Source organism: Pinus tabuliformis, chromosome 4_2, assembly GCF_031772625.1.
Source record: "Pinus tabuliformis cultivar Carrire ecotype Pingquan chromosome 4_2, CPIR1, whole genome shotgun sequence".
In the NCBI taxonomy this organism is placed as follows: Eukaryota; Viridiplantae; Streptophyta; class Pinopsida; order Pinales; family Pinaceae; genus Pinus; species Pinus tabuliformis.
This window is the reverse complement of record NC_142304.1, coordinates 516,101,264-516,122,631: the sequence shown is the minus strand read 5'-3', so window position 1 is coordinate 516,122,631 and position 21,368 is coordinate 516,101,264. Positions and strand designations below refer to the sequence as shown.

The following is a 21,368-nucleotide window of genomic DNA, read 5'->3' as shown; positions in this document are numbered from 1 at the left end:
TGTTGGGGAAACTGTAAAAAAATCGATCCACTTGCAGAAAAAATTAAACTCCAGCTTCTAAATAACAACTTGATAGACATCGCCCCAGCAAAAATGAAGCCAACATGGACAAATGGTCGCTCTGATAATGCCTATATAGCTAAAAGAATGACCGTTTCCTTATGCACATCAGCATCATTGATAACATGGGAATGCCTTTTTCTTCAGTTGGAAACACTCATGTTTCGGATCATAGACCTATTTTTCTCTCCTGGCAAGATAAAAAAATCAAAACTGGATATCATTTCAAGTTCAACAGATCTCTTCTTCAGGATCCAATCTTCAATGAACACATCTCAAAAGCTTGGAATGATCTATCCACAGGTCCAGACTCCCATCTATTGCTTTTTAGAGATAAAATGGCAGTAATAAGGAAAATGGTTAAGAAATGGCAGATCGAAAAAAGGAAAAAGGACAGGATGGAGCTCAGAAAAATTCAAAGAGAGTTGGATGACATTCAAAGGGTCTTGGACAATGGCAAATGTACGCTCAGCATGAAATGCACCATAATGGATCTTGAAAAGAAAAGAATAAAACTCCTAAAGCAAGAGGAATTATATTGGAGGCTCAAAAGCAGAGCCTTATGGCTCAAAGAAGGCGACAAAAACACGAAGTTCTTCCATAACTTCGCTAATGCCAGACGAGAGAAAAATGCCATATGGAAGATAAAGAATGGAAATGGGGAATTATTGGTTTCCCAACATGATATCGCAAAAGAGGCGGTAGAACATTTTAAAAAACAGTATAGCAGGGAGCCAGATGCTGCCATCCAGGATATTCTCTGGGGCATTGAGTTAGTCCCTCAGATGTTCAATGATGAAAAAAATGAAGCCCTGTTCAGTCCGATTACTGAAGAGGAACTCCATCGAACTATAAAGTCATTTAAGCCAGACAAAAGCCCCGGCATTGACGGCTGGTCAATCGAATTCTTCTCCCATTTCTTCGACCTCATCAAGTTCGACCTGCTAAAGATGGTGGATGCAACTAGGATGTCGGGCAGTATTCACAACCTCATCTCTTCCACTTTGATTGCCTTAATTCCAAAAACGAGGGAGGCAGAATCTTTCAGCGAATTCAGACCTATTTCTTTATGCAATATCTCTTTTAAGATCATTACAAAGATCATTGCAGAAAGAGTTAAAGGTACTTTGGCTTCATTCTTAACTAAGGACCAGTATGCTTTTTTGAAGGGCCGTAACATCATGGACGCAGTCGCAAATACACAGGAATGCCTTTATTCCATGGCTACAAACAATATTGAGGCGGAAATCATGAAGTTAGACCTGCAGAAAGCTTTTGACTGCCTCGATTGGGGTTTTATCAAATGCCTTCTTGCAAAGATCGGTCTGAGGGCTTGTGCCATTCGATGGATCATGGCGTGCGTGGAGAATGTGAACTACGCAGTCATCATTAATGGAATCCCCTCCCATTTCTTCCAGGCCGAAAGAGGCTTGCGCCAGGGCTGCCCCCTTTCTCCTCTTCTTTTCATTTTAGCCATGAATTCTCTCAGCACTCACATCAACAAAGCAGTTGCAGACAACAGATGTATGCCTATAAAGATCTGCAGACAAGTAGATATATCGCATAATCTCTTCGTTGATGATGTACTCCTTTTCGCAATGCTCTGTATATCAACATGGAACAACTTGAAGTGCATTTTAGACAGATTTCAAAAGGCCACGGGTCTATTTATCAACAAAAGGAAATCCACTCTTTATTATAATTCTGACAATATGGAAACAGTAAAAGCGATTTCAGAATTATTTGGCATCGAATCCAAACCCATATACGAGGGACTCAAATATCTGGGTTTTCACCTCAAGGCAAAAGGCTATTCTAAGCTTGATTGGCTCTGGTTAACCGCAAGATTTTATAAAAAGATCTCAGCCTGGGAACATCGAAGCTTATCTTTAGCAGGCAGGGTCATTTTATCCCAATCAGTATTGCTGCAGATGGTCGTTTATTGGGCGCACCTCTTTTTTCTCCTGGCAAGTATTATTCATGAGCTAAACAAAATCACGGCCAACTTCATCTGGGGTGGTAAGTCGGAGAGATTGAAAATCCACCTCTCCAAACTGGATCATATCTCCTTGCCTAAACGCCTGGGTGGGTGGGGGTTAATGAATCTGAGATCTTTTGGAATGGCCCTCTTATGCAAAACGCTATGGCGTGGGACTTTTGGAGAAAGTCCATGGAGTGACACTATCAAATTTAAATATCTAAAAGGTAAAAATCTTGAATTCTGGTACCGAGCCAGATCCATAGGCACCAAACAGGGATCAGCAATCTGGTTAAGTCTCCGGAAAATACAGAGTCTCTTCCTTAAAAATCTCAAATGGAAAATTCATTCAGGCCATCGTATCTTCATCGGTATTGACTCCATTGCCTGCTGCCGGGGATCTTTTTCTTTCCCTGATCCACTCTTATTTGCACTTCACAGAAAAGGATTTTTTACATGGAACCATCTCATCTCTGATTGGCATGGCTCTGTTCCCCAATGGAAGGACGCGAAAGACCTTCGCCTCCCCGATGACCTCTGCTCTTCATGGATCGCCGTTCAATCTTCTCTTAAAGGTAGTGGAATCCGTAGACATGGCTCCCTAGATTGCCTTGTTTGGTCAAGCGCTCAGGACCATGCACGCGTGAAGGAAATCTATCTTGGCATCATCTCTTCAAGGGCATTGCATGCGACCCCAATCTTCCCCATGTCTTTCTGGAAAACTGGATGCCCCCCAGGATGATCTTCTTCGCATGGCTGGTCTACTACAACAAGAATCTCTCATGGGATAATCTGAGAAGAAGAGGATGGCAAGGTCCCAGCCGATGCAGGATGTGCGAATCTGACGAAGAAACAAATCTACATATGTTTGTCCAATGCAGATCTTCACAGCTTATCTGGTATGATTTAGCAATTTATTTTGGTTTTCCACATGTTGTCTTTGACTCTATTCATGCAGCTTTCGCTTGGTGGAGCTCCCAACAAAAGCCAATGAGCTTCCTTTTCATCATCATGATATGGTGCGCCTGGATCTGGAGGAACCACAATATCTTCCGGGATTCAAAAGCTCCCTTTTCCAATATTTTCCTTTGCATCATTGCGCTATTTGAATCAATTTTAGCATAGCTATCCAACAATTATCTGTTTTTTTGTATTTTGGTAATTTTGATCCAAGATGTGATGCATATATGCTTTACAGTGTTTATTAAATCACAGGTCAATCTGCCTTATGATTTCTTTTTCTGGACTATCTGTTTTCTGATCATTTCTCTATATCATAGACTGTGGCTTCAAATGCCACCTTTATGTACATCACAGACAATTATATTATCTTAATATAATCAAATCTTGCTTTTTTTCTCTAAAAAAAAAAAAAAAAAAAACTAAAATCTAATCACTTAATATACTCTATATTACTTAAAACCATATAAACTATAGGAATTATTCTAGGATATATAAATGATTATTAATTAGATAACTAAGTTTGTTATATAGTTGAGTAATTAAATCAGTGTATTTATTTAACTATATATATAACAAAATATGAACATATATATTTATTTAAATGATTATTAATTAGATAACTAAGTTTGTTATATAGTTGACTAATTTAAGTTAGTGTATATATTTATTAATTAGATAACTAAATGTGTTATATAGTTAACTAATTAAATCAGTGTATTTATTTAACTATATATGTAACAAAATATGGAGTATTTTCTTAAATAAAAATAAAACGAAATTATGTTAATTCTATTATATGTAACTATTTTTAATTTATTAGAAAATTGGATTATGAAATTTATATATCTTTCAATCTAATAATGGGATGAATGGGATTAAAACTAATGTTTAATAATCAATCAAATGATTATTTTATATGTTTATAATTATTTTAGTTATGTTTAGTTGTAAAATATTATTTATTTATATAACAAGTTCAATAAAGCCAAATAAGGTAATTATTTTAAAAAAAAAAATTATAACCTAATAACAAAAACATCTTTTATATATATATATATATATATATATATATATATATATATATATATATATATATAGCAAAGGGGAAACAACAACCCAGAAGAGGAAAAAACCAAAGAAGAAATCAAAAACAAGAGGGAAACAGGGGCGAGCTTGGAGGAAAGGGCAGGTATCTAACAGCTACTGATCTTCCATCCGTCATCCCTGTTGAGATTACTCGGCCTCCTTTCAATTTCTATGGCCTCCCTAAACTTCCGGTGATGAAAATGCGCAATTTTGGCAATTACCCGGCCTCCTCAATACAAATATGGTGCTTAGTCTTCTCCACATGCTCTGCCAGAGCTGAAGACCGAGTCCTTCCATGTTTGATGTCTACTGAGTGCTCATGAAGGTGCTCTATTAATCATAGGATTCATGAGCACTCAGTGGACATCAAACATGAAAAGACCCCTGGCAGAGCATGGGGAGAAGACTAAGCACCATATTTGTATTGGGGAGGCCCTGGTAATTGCCAAAATTACGCATTTTCATCACTGGAAGTTTAGGGAGGCCATAGAAATTGAAAAGTGACCAAGTAATCTCGCCCCCTCTTTTTCTCTTGTTTTTAATTTCTTCTTTGGTTTTTTCCTCCTCTTATGGGTTGTTGTTTCTCCTTTGCTTCTATTATATATATAATTATTATTATTTTTAAATATTTTATTTTTATTTTCATTTATTTATTTATTTATTTTATGTGTATTTTTATTTATATATATATTTATTTTTGTTTTTATCGATAAGATGTTTTTGTTATTATATATATTTATTTTTATTTATATTTATATATAAGTATGAGTGTGATTATACCAAATACCAATAAAATTGTTAGAATTGTTCCTATGATATATTGTCCTTTGTGTAGTGAAATCTGATACATTTGAGGGATTGCTTAATAAATCATATTTCAATAGATGTCTCCTAGGTACATCTTACAAAATCTTTCTGAGGAAAAACAAAACTTGCAACAAGCATACATAGGTGCATATTATTGTTTTCCTCTGTCTGGAGTAATCTCCCTTTTTGCCTACCTGCATCACTGGAATCTTTGAGGTTGAGATTCATGGCAGAGATTTGATCATGTAAAGCTACAATCTGTAAACAAAGTTTGTTTGTTTGTTTCATCTATTTGTCTCACCAACCTTCCCTTCAGGTTTTGGATTATGGAGATTGACAACAGTTGTCAGCTGCTCCTACTGCTTCATATCAGTGAGAAACATGTCCAGTTGCATTCTGTCCATTTGTGCTAAATCTGTGTACCTCTTTCCTAGCACTTACATCTGGTACACCCCACTTTGTTGTTCACGCCATGTTGCAGTCTTTCCACCGCCTTGTCGCCTGCACGTGCAAGAAGACAAACAAGGATTCATGTTGCTCCTGGCACTTTCCCTTTCTCCCGGTGCAGTACTTAATAAACAACACGTCAAATGTGGCGCATAATCTTAAAATAAAAACTGAACAAATTTAAAGAAAACTTCACGGGTTAATAAATTGCTCGGTCAGTGATCTCACACTGAACTTGAGCTTAAAATAACAAAACCCAAACGCAGGTGAGTTGACTACCTTTACCTTTACACCATTATAGGCCTCCAGTTGCTTCCGCTCCACCATGGTTTTGGTGAGGATTTTTTTGGAACGGACCCAAATTAAAGTAAGGAAAAACAATCTAACTATTTAATAGTTTCAAATATTTTATGGCTAGATCTTGACTCGTGGTTGTTATGGTGTTAGGTGGGAATTTTATTTTTATCTAATTGTAGGATGTCTCCACAAGAAAATACTCCACAAAAAATCACATCTCCACAACAAATAAGTCTATTTTAGCTAGGTCAAAATCTCTTAGAGAGGTTGAATTGATCCACAAGTGATGATGAAAAGACAAATGAGGTGACCTCTATTTATATGAGGTCTACCTCAACTAATTTGTGACTAATGAAGCCCCTAAATCAAATATGACATAAAATAACCTTAGATTACAAGCCAACCCACTAGTTATGTGACAAAATAAGCCATAAATGCCCATAGGTGCGAGTCGTAGGCTCTAGAAAAGCTAACATCATGCCCTTTTAGGACTCCAAATGACATGTCATGCCGAGATGAGGTCTGGAAAAGTGTCATGGTGTCAAAATCATCCAAAATTTGATGAATGTCCTTAAATCCTCCTCTGGGGTCCCAAGTCCAGCTAGGGTGTCATCAAGTCATCTCCATGAGTCTCCAACTGTCAAAATAGGGCCTCCTTCGTCTAGTGTTAGGGCTTCCCCAGGTGCAACAAGCCCTCCCAAGCCTATCAATGGGAGACCATCCTCATCTGGGCTTTTAATCAGGTCCTTCCGATCAAGTTGTGTCAAGACCAACCTGTGGGCATGCTAGGTCCAGTGGTGTCATCATGAGGAATCCTATGTACTAGGTCAAAGTGGACCAACGTCCTGGGTCCTAAGGGTGCTCTTAGGTATGCAACATCTACTCAAGTCATCAGGAGGCTGAACTTTCTCAACATTGATCTGCTAAGCCATCTATCTCTTTAAAAAGGCATGGGTACCTGCAAAATGGGTGCCCTCAAGGCTTGGGTGTTGTGGACCACCTGATAAAAACAGCATGAACTCAAGTGAAAGCAACCATCCATCAGAGACTAAGATCATATGTGCATCTAAGTGGACCAAACTTGAATGTTAGGGGCATATTAATACTTTAAACAAGAATCACCTTCCAATATCTAACTAGACCAAGTTCCATAAAGGTGTTCCCTACCTTGATAGAGGTGGCTAATGGTCAACCCTATTATGTGTTTCCAACCCTCAAGGGGAGGTGGCATTTCCAAGGTCAACCCCTCAATCAATTGGTGTTAGTGTAAATGTATGAGAAAGGAGAATAAAGGCTACATGGCCAAGTGCCATGGTCATCGAGACCAACAGATGGGGAGTCCACATCTTGAGTGTATGAATGTAAGGAGGGATAAATCGTGGAGGCATGAGTGACCCTACTAGACCTGCTTTCCCACCCCTCTAGTGCGCCTTTTACTTCTTCTCAATAATTCTTTGTATTACGGTGCATAGCTTAAGGGTTAGAGCTTGCTCTTTATGATGTAGCATTTATACTACCCCTTAAGATGAGACAGTTCATCGCTCATCAAGGTTGGGACATGTAAGGGTTCCTTTTGATGTAAAGGAGCATCATGTGCTCAAGAATCAAATGATGACTAATGAGAAGGGTAGAGCTCATGCTAGGCTTTTTCCCACGCGCTAACTTATGTCCCAGCCATCTTTTGCATCTTGATTTTCTTCTTTTTGTTTTATTATGGCCATGTTATGCTTTTTTTATTCTTTTAGCTACATCAACATCCAAGGAAATAGTTTTTCGAACCTACTCAAGGAGTATGGACATGTGGGTCCCAAATCCTAATGAACCAATGACAAGTTAGACCCGAAGAAAGGAGGTATTATATGGGGCTTGTAATGTGTGATGTAAAGTCTCACGTATGGTATAGGGGATAATGAACATGCTATCTCAATTCAAGTTTTCCAAGTAGTGCCCCTCTTATGAACCTAAGGACTTATGGGAGGTTCACTAGACTACGGCTAAAGATTAAACCAGTGTTGCGAACATCTCGATAACATCCCAATTTTAACTCAAAATCACAATTTTTTGGCCTAGCCGATGTTTGCCAATTTTTAAAGATATTTTTATGGTATCTTAATTTTTCCGATGTTTGTCGATTTTTTACCAATATTTTCCAGATTTTTAAGGTTTTTTGGTTTTCCATACCCTTGTCGATTTTATCCCGATGTCGATGTTCGCAACATTGGATTAAACCCCCTAATATGGTAAGAGAATAGATTCACAGTCAAAATCAATCAATCTTCTAGATCACCCCTTTATCCATACCAAATGCCCAAAACAAACAAGTATAAACACCCAATTGCAAAATGATCAAAGTACCTCTCGAATAGCATCCCGCATTCATTCAAGTGCAAATGTCGGATGGTAAGAGGCACATGGTTGATGCAAATGGTGGAGGCACATGGCATATCATCGTCAAATAGTTGATCCAAATTGGATCATTATATTGTTTGTCATCCATCTCGATGCATTTGGAGTGGAAAAAGTGGAGGAATCAGCTCACGAGACCATTTTTACCAGCGGACCCAGTTTGGCAAAACGAGGTCTGAAACCTTCCGGGAGCTATTTGAGGCATCACACAACGTTTTTGGGGGTAAAAATTTGGTGCAATAGCGCAGCACCTTTACAGTTATTCTACACACAGATCTTTCCAACGGCGCAAAAAGCACGTCAATTAAAGTTTGTATGCAGAATTTATGCCATGCAAAAGTTGACCTTCCTATTTTCACACCTACAGTTCGAGAGGATGTCACGTCAACCCCCATTATTCTTGGAAAAGGGGCTAGCGACGTGTTTGTGATGTAAAAGACTCTAGAAGCATCTATTTTGTAACTCTAGTTAAGAGTTGATGTAATCAAACTTAACCACTAATAGGCTATCGAGTTGCGTTATAACGAGGCCACTAGGAGGAAGAGGCATTCCATTCTTTCGAGAGCATTTTGTTCCATAGTTGAGCAAAGGTATCCAGAAGAGATAGGAGGTAGAGCACACACACAGGATCTGTGCACTATAGCAGCCCAAGGGCCACAAGCATTACTTCTTTGTACCTGCATCCATATTTCCAGATAGAGAAAAAGAGCGATGCAGCCTCACCTTCCAGCCAAATTTTCTCCTGAAAGGGTTTCCCAGGGAGCATATCTTGTGTCTTATGTGTGTTTGAGCTTATTTTTGCGTTCTCTACTTTTCTGTATAATTTCCATTGCATGCATGTGCTAATTACAGTTAAATCCACAGATCTTAAAGTTTAATAAACTGTAATAGTGTAAAATTTCAGTATTTTAATATATTATTATTAGATCTATTGTGACGAATTGTCCAGTGGAATATCCAAGACAGTTTACGGATCATTTGGTATCGGGTTCAGGTTTCTTTGGGTATTTTGTGGAGATTGTAAGGATCTAGATCGACGAAGCTGAAAATCGTAAAACCCTAATCATAGGCGACGAATCTATAAACGAACCTCGTGATCCTGCAGAGGTGAGGTTTTTGTGGCTTGAACAACAAGTCGCGGATATAAACCGCAATGTAAACCTCCTCATGGCGGCCCTAAGCAATAAGATGTGGATATTTGGAGAAGATGGGGGTTCGAATGCAGAGGACAAATCAGAAGGGTGATCGAAAGATCGGGAAGACATGGAGAACCAACCGAAAAAAGAACCCAGAAAAGATCAACCCAATTCGAGTGTCGTGAATCAATCCCTGTTTAAAATGGAAGCAAAGTCGATATCAATCTGTACCACAGCGAGATCAACACTCTGAAGATGAACCATTGGAAGCAGCAACTGGAAGTTTATTTCAGCATCCATCAGAACAAAGAAGAGAAAAATATCTCATTCGCGCGACTAAAATTAGAGGGCCATGCACTGACTTGGTGGGAGAGCCACACGGAAACCCTGAGGTTGGAGGGAGAACCTCCAGTGACTAAGTGGGAGGATTTCAAAACCCTCATTAAGTCACAGTTTTATCCCATTGGGTACGTGGAGGACCAGTGGATCCGATGGCATTACTTCAAGCAAAAGTCAAGCCAAAGTGTGCAGGAGTACACCACAGAATTCAGAAAGATGGCTATAATGTTGGGATCTCTCCAAAGAACCCAGATGTACTCCTCAAATATTTGGGGGGTCTGCACCGCCATCTACGTGAGCAAGTGATATTGTTCAAGCCCAAATCGGTCGACGAGGCTTGTGTACAAGCACATTACCTAGAGAACATAGGCCTGAAAAGAGCGCAATCAAGTGGATCGAAGCAGAAAGAGCAACAAGAAGCTTCTATGGAGGGGAAGAAGAAGCAAATAGGGGGAAAAGATAAAAAGACGACAACCACAGCACACCAGTGCAAAGATCCTAGCAACCACTGAAACATTGATGGCCATACAAAGAAGTGTTGGAAGTTGCATCCAGAAATAAACCCGAAGAACAAGAAGAAAGATAATAAGAAGAAGAATCTCATGGCCACTGATTCGAGCAACCAAGTTGAAAACAGCTCGGACGTGGATGAGAAGATCGTTTGTATATCAGTGTAGAAGGAGGTGAATCTGAGTAGCCTTCGGCAACAAGAAGAGAAAGAAATGACCAAACTCTTCTATATAAAGATACAAGTCAAGAAGACAAAGATTGATGCTATGTTTTACTCAGGATCGTGGGCGAATCTCATTGCAGCAAAGCTGGTCAAGAAGTTAGGGTTGGAAGTTCGTGATCATCCAAACCCATTTCCACTGGGATGGGTAAATAAGGATGCAGAGCTGAAGGTAACAAAACAATGCAAAATTAGATTTTCTCTCAGTGTTGATTTTATGGATGAAGTAGGTATGGATGTGGTACCCCTTGATGTATGTGGAGTCATGTTTGGGAGTCCATACATGTACATGTGTGATGCAATATTCATGAGGAGAGTTAACCAGTACCGAATCATCAAGGATGGAAAATCGTTCATCATGAACGCACAGAAAGGAAAGTCGAAAATTTCACTGGTAAGTGCCAACCAAGCCAAGAAATTGATCAGTTCCAGCAAGAAGTGTGTTTTATTGTTTTTAAGAGAAAGTCAGTCTGAAGAGGAGTCAATACGAGGCAAGGCATCCTTAGAGGGATGTACTAAGAACATAAACAACAATTGGAGGAGTTGTTACAAGCATACAAGGATGTGTTCCCAGAGCCTAAAGGGTTACCACCTAAGAGAGAAGCAGAGCACAAGATCCAACTATTGCCAGACTCCCCATTGCCATTTATTGGGCTATATAGGCAGTCTATTATAGAATCATGTGAGGTGAAGAAACAGCTGCTGGAATAGGGTGTCATTCGATCGAGTACATCACCATGTGGGTCGCCCATCATCATTGGACCTAAGAAGGATGGGACATCGCGGATGTGTATAGATTACAGGGCATTGAATAAAATCACGCTCAAGAACAGATACCCCCTCCCCAAGATAGATGGTCTGCTAGATCAGTTGCAGCAAGCAAAGTATTTCACCAAGCTGGACTTGAAGTCTGGATATCACCAAGTTCGAGTCAAAGAAGAAGATACATGGAAGACCGCTTTCAAAACCAGACAAGCTTTGTATGAGTGGTTAGTTATGCCATTTGGCCTATGTAATGCACCAACTATATTTATGAGATTAATGAATGATGTACTACGCCCTTTTATAGATTCATTTGTTATTGTTTATTTGGATGATATACTGGTATATAGCACTACTTGGGAGGAGCATATGTCACATTTGACGCAGGTGCTGGAAACATTGAAGAAGCACCAGCTAATAGAAAATCTCAAGAAGTGTGAGTTTGCGCAGCAGTCCTTGGTGTATCTGGGGTATGTGATCGGTGAATGAGAGTTGAAGATAGATCCTTCCAAGATGGAGGCCATCATGAAATAGACGGTGCCTACTAATGTTTGTGAGGTCAGAAGTTTCATTGGTGCAGCACAGTACCTAACGAAATTCATAGCCTCGTTTTGAGTGGTAGCAACACCACTCCACGCCATAACAGCAAGTGGCAAAAGTTTCTAGTGGGGAAAAGGTCAACAAAGGGCTTTCGAGGAGTTAAAGAAGAAGATCAGTCAAGCACCAGTTCTGGCATTACCAAACTTACAGCAGCCTTTCGAAGTGGAGACAGATGCAAGTGGGTATGCTATGGGAGTTCTCTTGATGCAGGGACGAAGGCTTGTATGTTACCATTTTGTAGTTTTTCATGCGGCAATTCTTAACTACCCTACCTATGATAAGGGGCCTTATGCCATGGTGCAAGTTGTGAAGAAGTGGAAGCACTATCTAATGGGAAAGGAGACAGTGATCCACGCGGATCACCAGTCGTTACAGTGCTTGCAGGCCCAGAATAAGCTACAGCAGACCAGGCATTACAAGTGGATGGGGTTTTTACAACAGTTTCATTTGGTGAACAAGTATAAGAAGGGCATCACAAACAAGTTGGCCGATATGCTTTCAAGGCCACCCACATCAAAGATTACATCTTTGGGGACTCTTATGGACATGGAGCCCTTCACCCATGATGCATACAAAGAGACATATTCAAAAGATGAGGACTTTAAGGAGGTGTATCAGCAGTTGTAGATTCAGAGTCATGTGCACGATGGCAACAACACCTTTGACTACAATCTCTAGGATGGGTTACTTTACAGGTTGGATATGCTATGTATTCCTAAAGGGGAGCGTTTGCAGCTGATTAGAGAGGATCACAACTCCAAGGTTGCAGGGCACTTTGGTGTAGGGAAGACCGTGGCTAACTTGCAAAGGTATGTGTATTGGCCCAAGATGCAAGAGCAGGTAGCTAGTTTCATAGTAGGATGCATGCTTTGTTGTACAAGCCTAGCAATAGGAAACAGGGTCTATATCGTCCCTTACTTGTACCAACTTGTCCTTTGGAAGGCATTTCCATGGACTTTGTGGGAGGCTTACCGACAACCAAGAAGGCACATGATTACCTATTCATGGTAGTTGACAGGTTCAGCAAGATGTGTGTTCTGATGCCCTATAAAAAGACCATCAACGGATAGGTCTGGGTGCACTTTGGGATACCAAGGAGAATCATTTCAAACAAGGACACATGATTTCTCAGTGCATTCTGGACTACATTGTGGGAGAAGATGGACACAAATTTGAAGAGATCTACAACATTCCATCCACAGACAAATGGGCAGACAGAAATAGTCAATAGGACTTTGGTGCAGCTTCCGAGGGGATACAATCAGAAGCATCCGAAGATCTGGGATGAAAATCTGGTATATATACAGCATTCTTATAATAGAGTAGCCCACACTTCTACAGGAAAGTCCCCATTTGAGACTTGTTTTGGATATTTGCCACCTTCACCTTTGGATATTTCATATGGGTTACAAGGAGGAGTGAGGGAAGATCTTACAGGAGATGCTTTGAGGGCTAAAAAATTTATAGAGAAGATCAGGCAAATCCATCTACAAGTACAAGAAACACTGCAAAAGTTGCAGGAGAAGTATAAGGCCAGGCATGATCAACACATAACAGAGAAATCATTCAAGGTGGGAGACAGAGTATAGCTACAGTTGAACAAAGAGAGGTTGCAGGGGCTTGGTAAGAAAATCAAAGCTCTAAGGTATGGTCCTTTTGAGATACTAGAAAAGGTGGGTGATGATGCATATCGACTCTATTTACCACCATATATGCGCATTTACTCAGTTGTGAATGTAGAGAATTTGAAACTCTATGAGCCTTCCATGCTAGATCAGGAAGAGGAATAGGTCCTACATTCTGTGGAGGATTTGGCACCATACGTTCAGGTAGAGTTGACAGAAGATACAATTTTGCAAAAGAGGTCCAAACTACAAGACAAGGGCAACATGACCTTTGGCAGATTGGGTTGAAGGGACAACTTCCAAGCAAAGCTAAATGGTACACCAAAGAGAAGGTGGAGGAAAAATTTCCTCACCTCATTCAATAAAAGCTTTTGGGGACCAAAAGCCTCCCAAAATGTGGAGTTGTGATCTAAATTGGATCATCATATTGTTTGTCATCGATCTCGATGCATTTGGAGTGTAAAAAGTGGAGTTATCATCTCATGGGACCATTTTTACCGGCGGGACCCAATTTGGCGAAACGGGGTCTGAAACCTTCCACGTGCATTTTGAGGCATGAAACAACCTTGTTTGGGGGTAAAATTTTGTCATTTCTGCGTGACACCTTTTATATATTCTACACACAGAGATCTTTCCAACAACGCAAGAAGCGCGTCAATCGAAGTCTGTATGAAAAAGTTATGTCACTCAGAAGTTGACCTTCCTATTTTCACACCTATAGTTCGGGAGGATGTCGCGTCAGCCCCCATTATTCATGGAAAATGGGGTAGACACATGTTTGTGATGTAAAAGACTCTAGAAAAGTCTATTTTGTAACTCTAGTTAAGAGTTGATTTAGTCAAACTTAACCACTAGTAGGCTATCGGGTTGTGTTATAACCGGGCCACTAGGAGGAAGAGGCATTCCATTCTTTCAAGAGAATTTTGTTCCATAGCTGAGCAAAGATAGCCAAGAGAGATAGGAAGTATGGCACACATAGAGGATCTGTGCACTATAGCAGCCCACGGGCCACAGTCATTACTTCTTTGTATCTGCAGCCATATTTCCAAAAAGAGAAAGAGAGCGAAGCAGCCTCACCTTCCAGCTGAGTTTTCTCCCTAAAGGGTTTCCCAGAGAGCATATCTTGTGTCTTATTTGCGTGTGAGCTTATTGTTTCATTCTCTACTTTTCTGCATAATTTTCATTCGCATGCATGCACTAATTACAGTTAAATCCATAGATCTTAAAGTTTAATCAATTGTAATAGTGTAAATTTTCAATATTCTAATATATTATTATTAGATCTGTTGCGACAAACTGTCCAGTGGAATATCCATGGAAGTTTATGGATCAATAGTGGTTGTCAGGGGTTGTTGGTTGGCTATCTATCCAACTGGCTATCAAATGTAGGAGAAAAGTTTTCTTCTATGGGGTTACCCATTTTGGTGGGTAACAAGGCCAAAAGTGCAAGTCTTGGGAAACTTAGCTAAACAATCTTTATTATAGCACAGAAGATGCTTCCACTCATTCAAATATTTTTCATAAGATGGTTATTGCTTGCATGTGATAATCAACAATGCACTCAATAAAAAGAAAAAAGGTTTTACCCATGGTAAATTTATATCATGAAGCATATGTTATCTTTCCCTCCTATGGGGCCTTGCCCTTGGGCTCCTATTAAGAGGTGTGATTACCTAGAAAATTTACAAAGCTTTCAAATATTTACAATTGAAGCTTTGATGTTTACAATAGCTAAATTTGGGGATATTACATGAAAAGCTTGAAAGAAGATGATAAATTAGAAAATAATGGTTACAAAAAAACTAGCGTAATGGATAGATAAAAAATTATAAGGAAAAAACTGGGAATGTTGCATGAAAACCTTGAAAGAAGATGATAGCATAGTGGATAGATCAAAAATACAAGGAAAAAATTTGCGTATATTTCATGAAAGCCTTACAAAAGATGATAAATTAGAAAACACTTGTTACACCAAACTAAGTACAAAGAACCAACCAAACTAGCGTAATGGAAAGAATCAAAGAGAAAAAATACAAGAGAAAAAAAATGAAAATAACAATAGCAATGTAGAATGCAATTGCATTATATAGTTGGAATTGTACAAATTGAGCATGTTCAAAAAAGTATAACATGAATCCATAGGTGTTCCAAGGTGCAAGATGGACAACACTATAGGGGAACACAAAACAACGCATGAATTACAGTAGCTCCAAAACCCCTTATTGGAAGAGAGTCAAGAGAGTCATGGAGAAAAATCTGCCAATGGATAGTCACCAGTGTTGTGATGGTAACAAACCTTTCAAATGCGGTCCCAAGCCCAAATCCTTCACACATAATTCCGGGTTGCAAAATCACAGCCTTTCACACACATTTCCCAACTCATATGGCTAACAATAGCATGCTCCTACCACCATCACCCAATGGATGCAACATAATGAGATGAATAAAGGACACTTAGGGGCTAGTTCTCACAGTATCTAGCCACAATTCATCCAGTTCGCAAGCAACAACACAGCAGCTAGACAAGCTGGAAAAATTCAAGGGCGCAAACCAACAAAGTTTCACCATGATCACTATGAAAGAATACTAACGTGAGCACTCTTCACCGCAATCGGTATTTATAGAGGCTTCCAAAGGTTTCTAAGGTTTTAAAAGTAGTACGTAGCAGTTTAATTACCAGATTATTAGTGGCTTGTTGAGGAAATTACATTTCTTTAATTCAGTGCAACTTTATGAGAGACTGGACCTGCAAAATCTACAGAATACAATTAGGAACATGCCACTTGTCCCCATACATATTCATTTACAGGGATCATTGAAAACCTTGGGCAATGCCCAAGGTAGAATTTACATTACGAAACTTGGCCTATCTTTTCCTTGCATGGGTCCTTGGCCTTGGGCTCACATAAAGACGTATTTTTACATAGAACAGAATCTTTATAAGGGTTTCACATATTTACAATTCGGGGTCACATCAAGGCATATAATTACAAAGAACATTTATAAGACTTTCACATATTTATGATCAAAGCCTTTGTTGTTTGCAATAGCCAAAATTGTTGGCACCATATGAAAACCTTGAAATAAGATAATAAATTAGAAAATAATTACTACACCAAAAATTAAAACTAAGTACAAGAACCAAGCAGGTTGCCTAACGGATTCATGAAAAATACCCAAAAATAATTGCGACAGAGAACGGAATTGCATTATGCAATCGCAATTGTACAGATTGAACATGTCAAATGAGCACAGCACGAAGCCTATTAGGCAAAAAGAACCGTGAAAAGTAACAAAGGTCCTTCGACAACCTAATTCGCACTAACAAACAAAATTGCATTATGCTTTAGTACCTCATAACAATAGTGCACAATGCACTAAAATATCAATATGTACTAAGCAAATGTGTCCGGGCACTTGTGAACTAATACTAGTTTGTGGACCAACCTCTCTACCTACAAGCAATTGCTTGCATATGTGGCCATAGAAACACTGCAAGTTGGTATCATAACTTCAATGGATGTTTGTTTTTGTTGTGTTGTTTCAAAAAAAGATATAAAAGAGCAAATCCAAAAAAGTCACTAAAGCAAAGTTGGATGAAATCTTTGAGAAGTTTGTAAAAGAAATCAGGTTGTTGGAAAAGGACCACAGACATTAAGCCAAAACCTCAAGCTATGAGGATGAAGAGGAGGTAAACCGTAAGGGAATGGGAGGTAACAACCAATTATGACTTTCCCTCAATTATACCCTCAATTATGACTTTCCAATTTTATTTTATTTTAAGAATATTTAATCGTAAGGGCAAAAGTTTACTTGAGTATTACCTTCTGCTTTGTGGCAGGCCATTACCAGGAGAATAGCCATTATATTTACCAGTTCTAATGGCCTCTATTAACGCATCTTCAACATGAACGGACGTTCTGAAGCACTCGAATGCAGAGGGATCTCCATGACCGAGAGGAATTATGCTCTTCCCGTCAGGATTCAGATGCGACATCACATAGTCCAGAACAGCTCGAATTCCTAATATGTTATGGCTAAATCCCATGATGGCGTCACTTGGACTGAAATTCCACTTGTTGGAGCCTGTGCAGGCTGTCTGTAAACATTCATCCTTGATAAACAATAAATTTCACGTCAAATGTGGGGCACAATCTTGAAATACAAGGCAAAGTAAAGAATGAACAAATTTAAAGAAAACTTCACTCTCATTTAGCAGAGTAAGTGTTAACAAATTGGCTGGTCAGTAATCTCACACTGAACTTGACCTTAAAATAAGAGAACCCAAACGCATGTGAGGGGACTGCCTTTACCTTGACACCATTACAATCATCTAGCTGCTTCGTCTCCGCCATGGTTCTGGGTGAGGAATGCCTCGAACAGACGCAGAGTAGAGGAAGGAAGGCAATCTAAGAATTTAATAGTTTCGAATATTTTATCTGCAGCTTGCGGTTCTTATGGTGGTTCTTATGGTGTTAAGTCGGAATTCTCGGCATTTTCGGAGGATCGTCCTCAGTGCACGCAGAATTAAAAGTGTATGTTTTTTCTAAATCATCGTTGAAATCTAGTTGTATATAAAATTAAGTTTGAATTTGAATCAGGAAAAATCAAATTTCTTATTGAATAATTCAATGAAATTTTATGGTTAATATTTTAGTATATTTACATTGAGTTATAATATAAATTAATAAATGTGTTTTGAGGAGAGGTTTTTTTTTTTTTTAAATTACATCAAAATTTATTTTTCGGTGTCTTTGAACTAGTAAGTGTGGTTTATTGTATGGACAAGATGAAGAACTACATGGTTATAGAGAGCAAATCAATTGATGGCCAGAAAAAACGGCGATTATTGACTAAGGAAAATAAAAATAGGAAAATTAATTGTTTAATTAATTAATTAATTAGTTAGTTAATTGTTAGATATATTAATCTCTATTCACTTAAACTATAACTAAAATCTAATCACTTAATATACTCTATATTACTTAAAACTATATAAACTATACGAATTATTCTAGGATATATAAATGATTATTAATTAGATAACTAAGTTTGTTATATAGTTGACTAATTAAATCAGTGTATTTATTGAACATATATATTTATTTAAATGATTATTAATTAGATAACTAAGTTTGTTATATAGTTAACTAATTAAATCAGTGTATTTATTGAATATATATATTTATTTAAATGATTATTAATTAGATAACTAAGTTTGTTATATAGTCGACTAATTTAAATTAGTGTATATATTTAATTATATAAACTATAGGAATTATTTTAGGATATATAAATGATTATTAATTAGATAACTAAATTTATTATATAGTTGACTAATTAAATCAGTGTATTTATTTAAGTATATATGTAACAAAAGATGGAGTATTTTCTTAAATAAAAATAAAATGAAATTATGTTAATTCTATTATATGTAACTATTTTTAATTTATTAGAAAATTAGATTATGAAATTTATATATCTTTTAATCTAATAATGGGATGAATGGGAAGCCCCAAGAGTTAGCTCAATCGGTCAAATCAAGTGCCTCGCCAATGGGAGGTCACAGGGTCGAATCCCAAAAGCTCTTGGGGTTAGGTCAGTAAATAGGCCGAGGGGTGTTGATGCCTTCGGGTGGCGTCCACTCAGTGTTTAAAACCCTGGACGTAGCGGCTACCCACTGACCCGGTATCCGTGAACCAGTAAGTGAAAAAAAAATAATGGGATGAATGGGATTAAAACTAAGAGTTTAATAATCAATCAAATGATTATTTTATAGGTTTATAATTATTTTAGTTATGTTTAGTTGTAAAATATTATTTATTTATATAACAAGTTCAATAAAGCTAAATAAGGTAATTATTTAAAAAAAAATTATAACCTAATAACAAAAACATCTTTTATATATATATATAAGCAAAGGGGAAACAACAACCCATAAGAGGAGGAAAAAACCAAAGAAGAAATCAAGAGGGAAACAGGGGCGCGTTTGGAGGAAAGGGCAGGGATCTAACAGCTACTGATCTTCCATCGGTAATCCCTGTTGAGATTACTCTCCTTTCAATTTCTGTGGCCTCACTACCCAGCCTCCTCAATACAAATATGGTGCTTAGTCTTCTCTGCATGCTCTGCAAGGGTTGAAGACCGGGTCCTTCCATGTTTGATGTCCACTGAGTGCTCATGAAGGCGCTCTATTAATCATAGGATTCATGAGCACTCAGTTGACATCAAACATGAAAACCCTAGTAGAGCATGCGGAGAAGACTAAGCACCATATTTGTATTGGGGAGGCCCTGGTAACTGTCAAAATTACCGCATTTTCATCACCGGAAGTTTAGGGAGGCCATAGAAATTGAAAAGAGACCAAGTAATCTTGCCCCCTCTTTTTCTCTTGTTTTTAATTTCTTCTTTGGTTTTTTCCTCCTCTTATGGGTTGTTGTTTCCCCTTTGCTTCTATTATATATATAATTATTATTATTTTTAAATATTTTATTTTTATTTTCTTTTATTTATTTATTTGTTTTATGTTTTATTTATTTATATATTTATTTATTTATTTTTGTTTTTATTGATAAGATGTTTTTGTTTTTTCTCAATCAGTCTACTCCTATTATTTATACAAAAAAGTTACAGCAAGGCAGCTGCCTTGAAAAGTCTTGCCATGAAGTTGGAATTTTACAAGTTATGCTTGACCTCAGTACACAGAAGACCTACAACAGTATTTTTGACTTCGCATGAAACTCAAAATGATCCACAGCTAAACATCGCTAAACATAAACGAAACATTGACTGACAGAGCCCTGAAACATGCATTAACATCGAGACTCAAAAAAGGAGGCGAGCTCCTACTTCAGAAACTGCAAAGAGCGGAGGCACGGGCTGGATCAGTCGTCCTCGGAGGTATATGGCTCCTCAACGACCCTGCACCCGAATTGAAGTGAGTCCTCAGAGTCAGATTGATGAACCTCTGAGCCTGTAGGCTCTCCTCGTGCTGGCGCGCTTGGACCTGCTGTGGCTTCAGAATTCACCACAGAAAGACCTCCCATGACCTGGCGCTGATTATCAATCGGATTTGTCGTCCTCTGGTCTGCAAGAACCCCAGGATGGGCCGCTCCCGAACCCCGGACATCTTCACATTTTTCAATTGTAACTGAAACTATGAAAGTTGAGTTGGCTAAAGAACACGAGATGCGGTAGCGGACAGTGGGCTGAGCATTATGCTCACAATCATCATTCCTGACTCACCCTCGACCCCTGCCCCTGCCACTTCTGGTGGCTGGAGGATTGCTACGACCAAAATCCAACGCATCCGAGGAAGGGTACGAGATGGGGGTGGACCGCTGATGGGTGGCGCGACCGTTGGAACCGCCTCGCCTGCTCCCCATTCTGGGCCTTTCACGCGGCATGGTAACGTGCAGAGGCTTGTCCAAGGAGCGGATACACAGAGAGGAATAACAAAGAACCCAGTGCCCAGAGAGAAGCGGAAACGGAACCCCGACGAGTCTGGAAGAACCTGGAACCAGAGCCAAGCGAGTAGAGAATGCTCTTGAGCCGAGTGAGGGTATGACAGGCAGAAGCTCGCTAACAGAGTGGCTCAGGGATACATTCAGAGCAGCAACCCATAAGGCCACAGTGGTCTGCGATGAAGCCGCGGGAGTGATGGACTTATTGAACGCCATAGCGTAGATAACCAGGAGACTGTAGGAGGAAGTTAATGCGGCCTTTAATATACTTGTGCGAGACCAGCTCGCCCGCCCAGAGATATAACCCGTGGCGTGCTTGGGCTAACACCTGCCTATTCGGTGCGCCTCCATCGTACCATATGACCTGTCAAACACCTGCATCCAGGAGATAAGATGTTTTTGTTATTATATATATAGATTTATTGATAAGATGTTTTGTTATATATAAGTATGAGTGTGATTATACCAAATACCAATAAAATTGTTAGAATTGTTCATATGATATATTGTCCTTTCTGTAGTGAAATCTGATACATTTGAGAGATTGCATAATAAATCATATTTCAATAGATGTCTCTTAGGTACATCTTACAAAATCTTTGAGGAAAAACAAAACTTGCAACAAGCATACATAAGTGCATATTATTGTTTTCCTTAGTCTGGGAGTAA

General features: G+C 38.7%; 1 protein-coding gene across 2 annotated transcripts in view; it reads right to left on the bottom strand.

Moving 5' to 3' along the window:
- LOC149170253 (nicotianamine aminotransferase 1-like) overlaps window positions 1–21,368 on the bottom strand; it is a 106,280-nt gene that overhangs the window by 18,844 nt on the left and 66,068 nt on the right. The window contains exons 1-2 of one of the 2 annotated variants that reach the window (XM_089428966.1): window positions 17,550–17,720; window positions 17,061–17,350 (exon numbers count right to left, since the gene is read on the bottom strand). The exons of the other annotated variant lie outside the window; for it this stretch is intronic. Of the exons in view, the coding sequence (XP_089285092.1) occupies window positions 17,061–17,350; window positions 17,550–17,591 (332 nt within the window). The 5' untranslated portion in view covers window positions 17,592–17,720. Of the gene's footprint in view, window positions 1–17,060; window positions 17,351–17,549; window positions 17,721–21,368 lie in introns of those variants that run through there. 2 annotated transcript variants of the gene reach the window in all.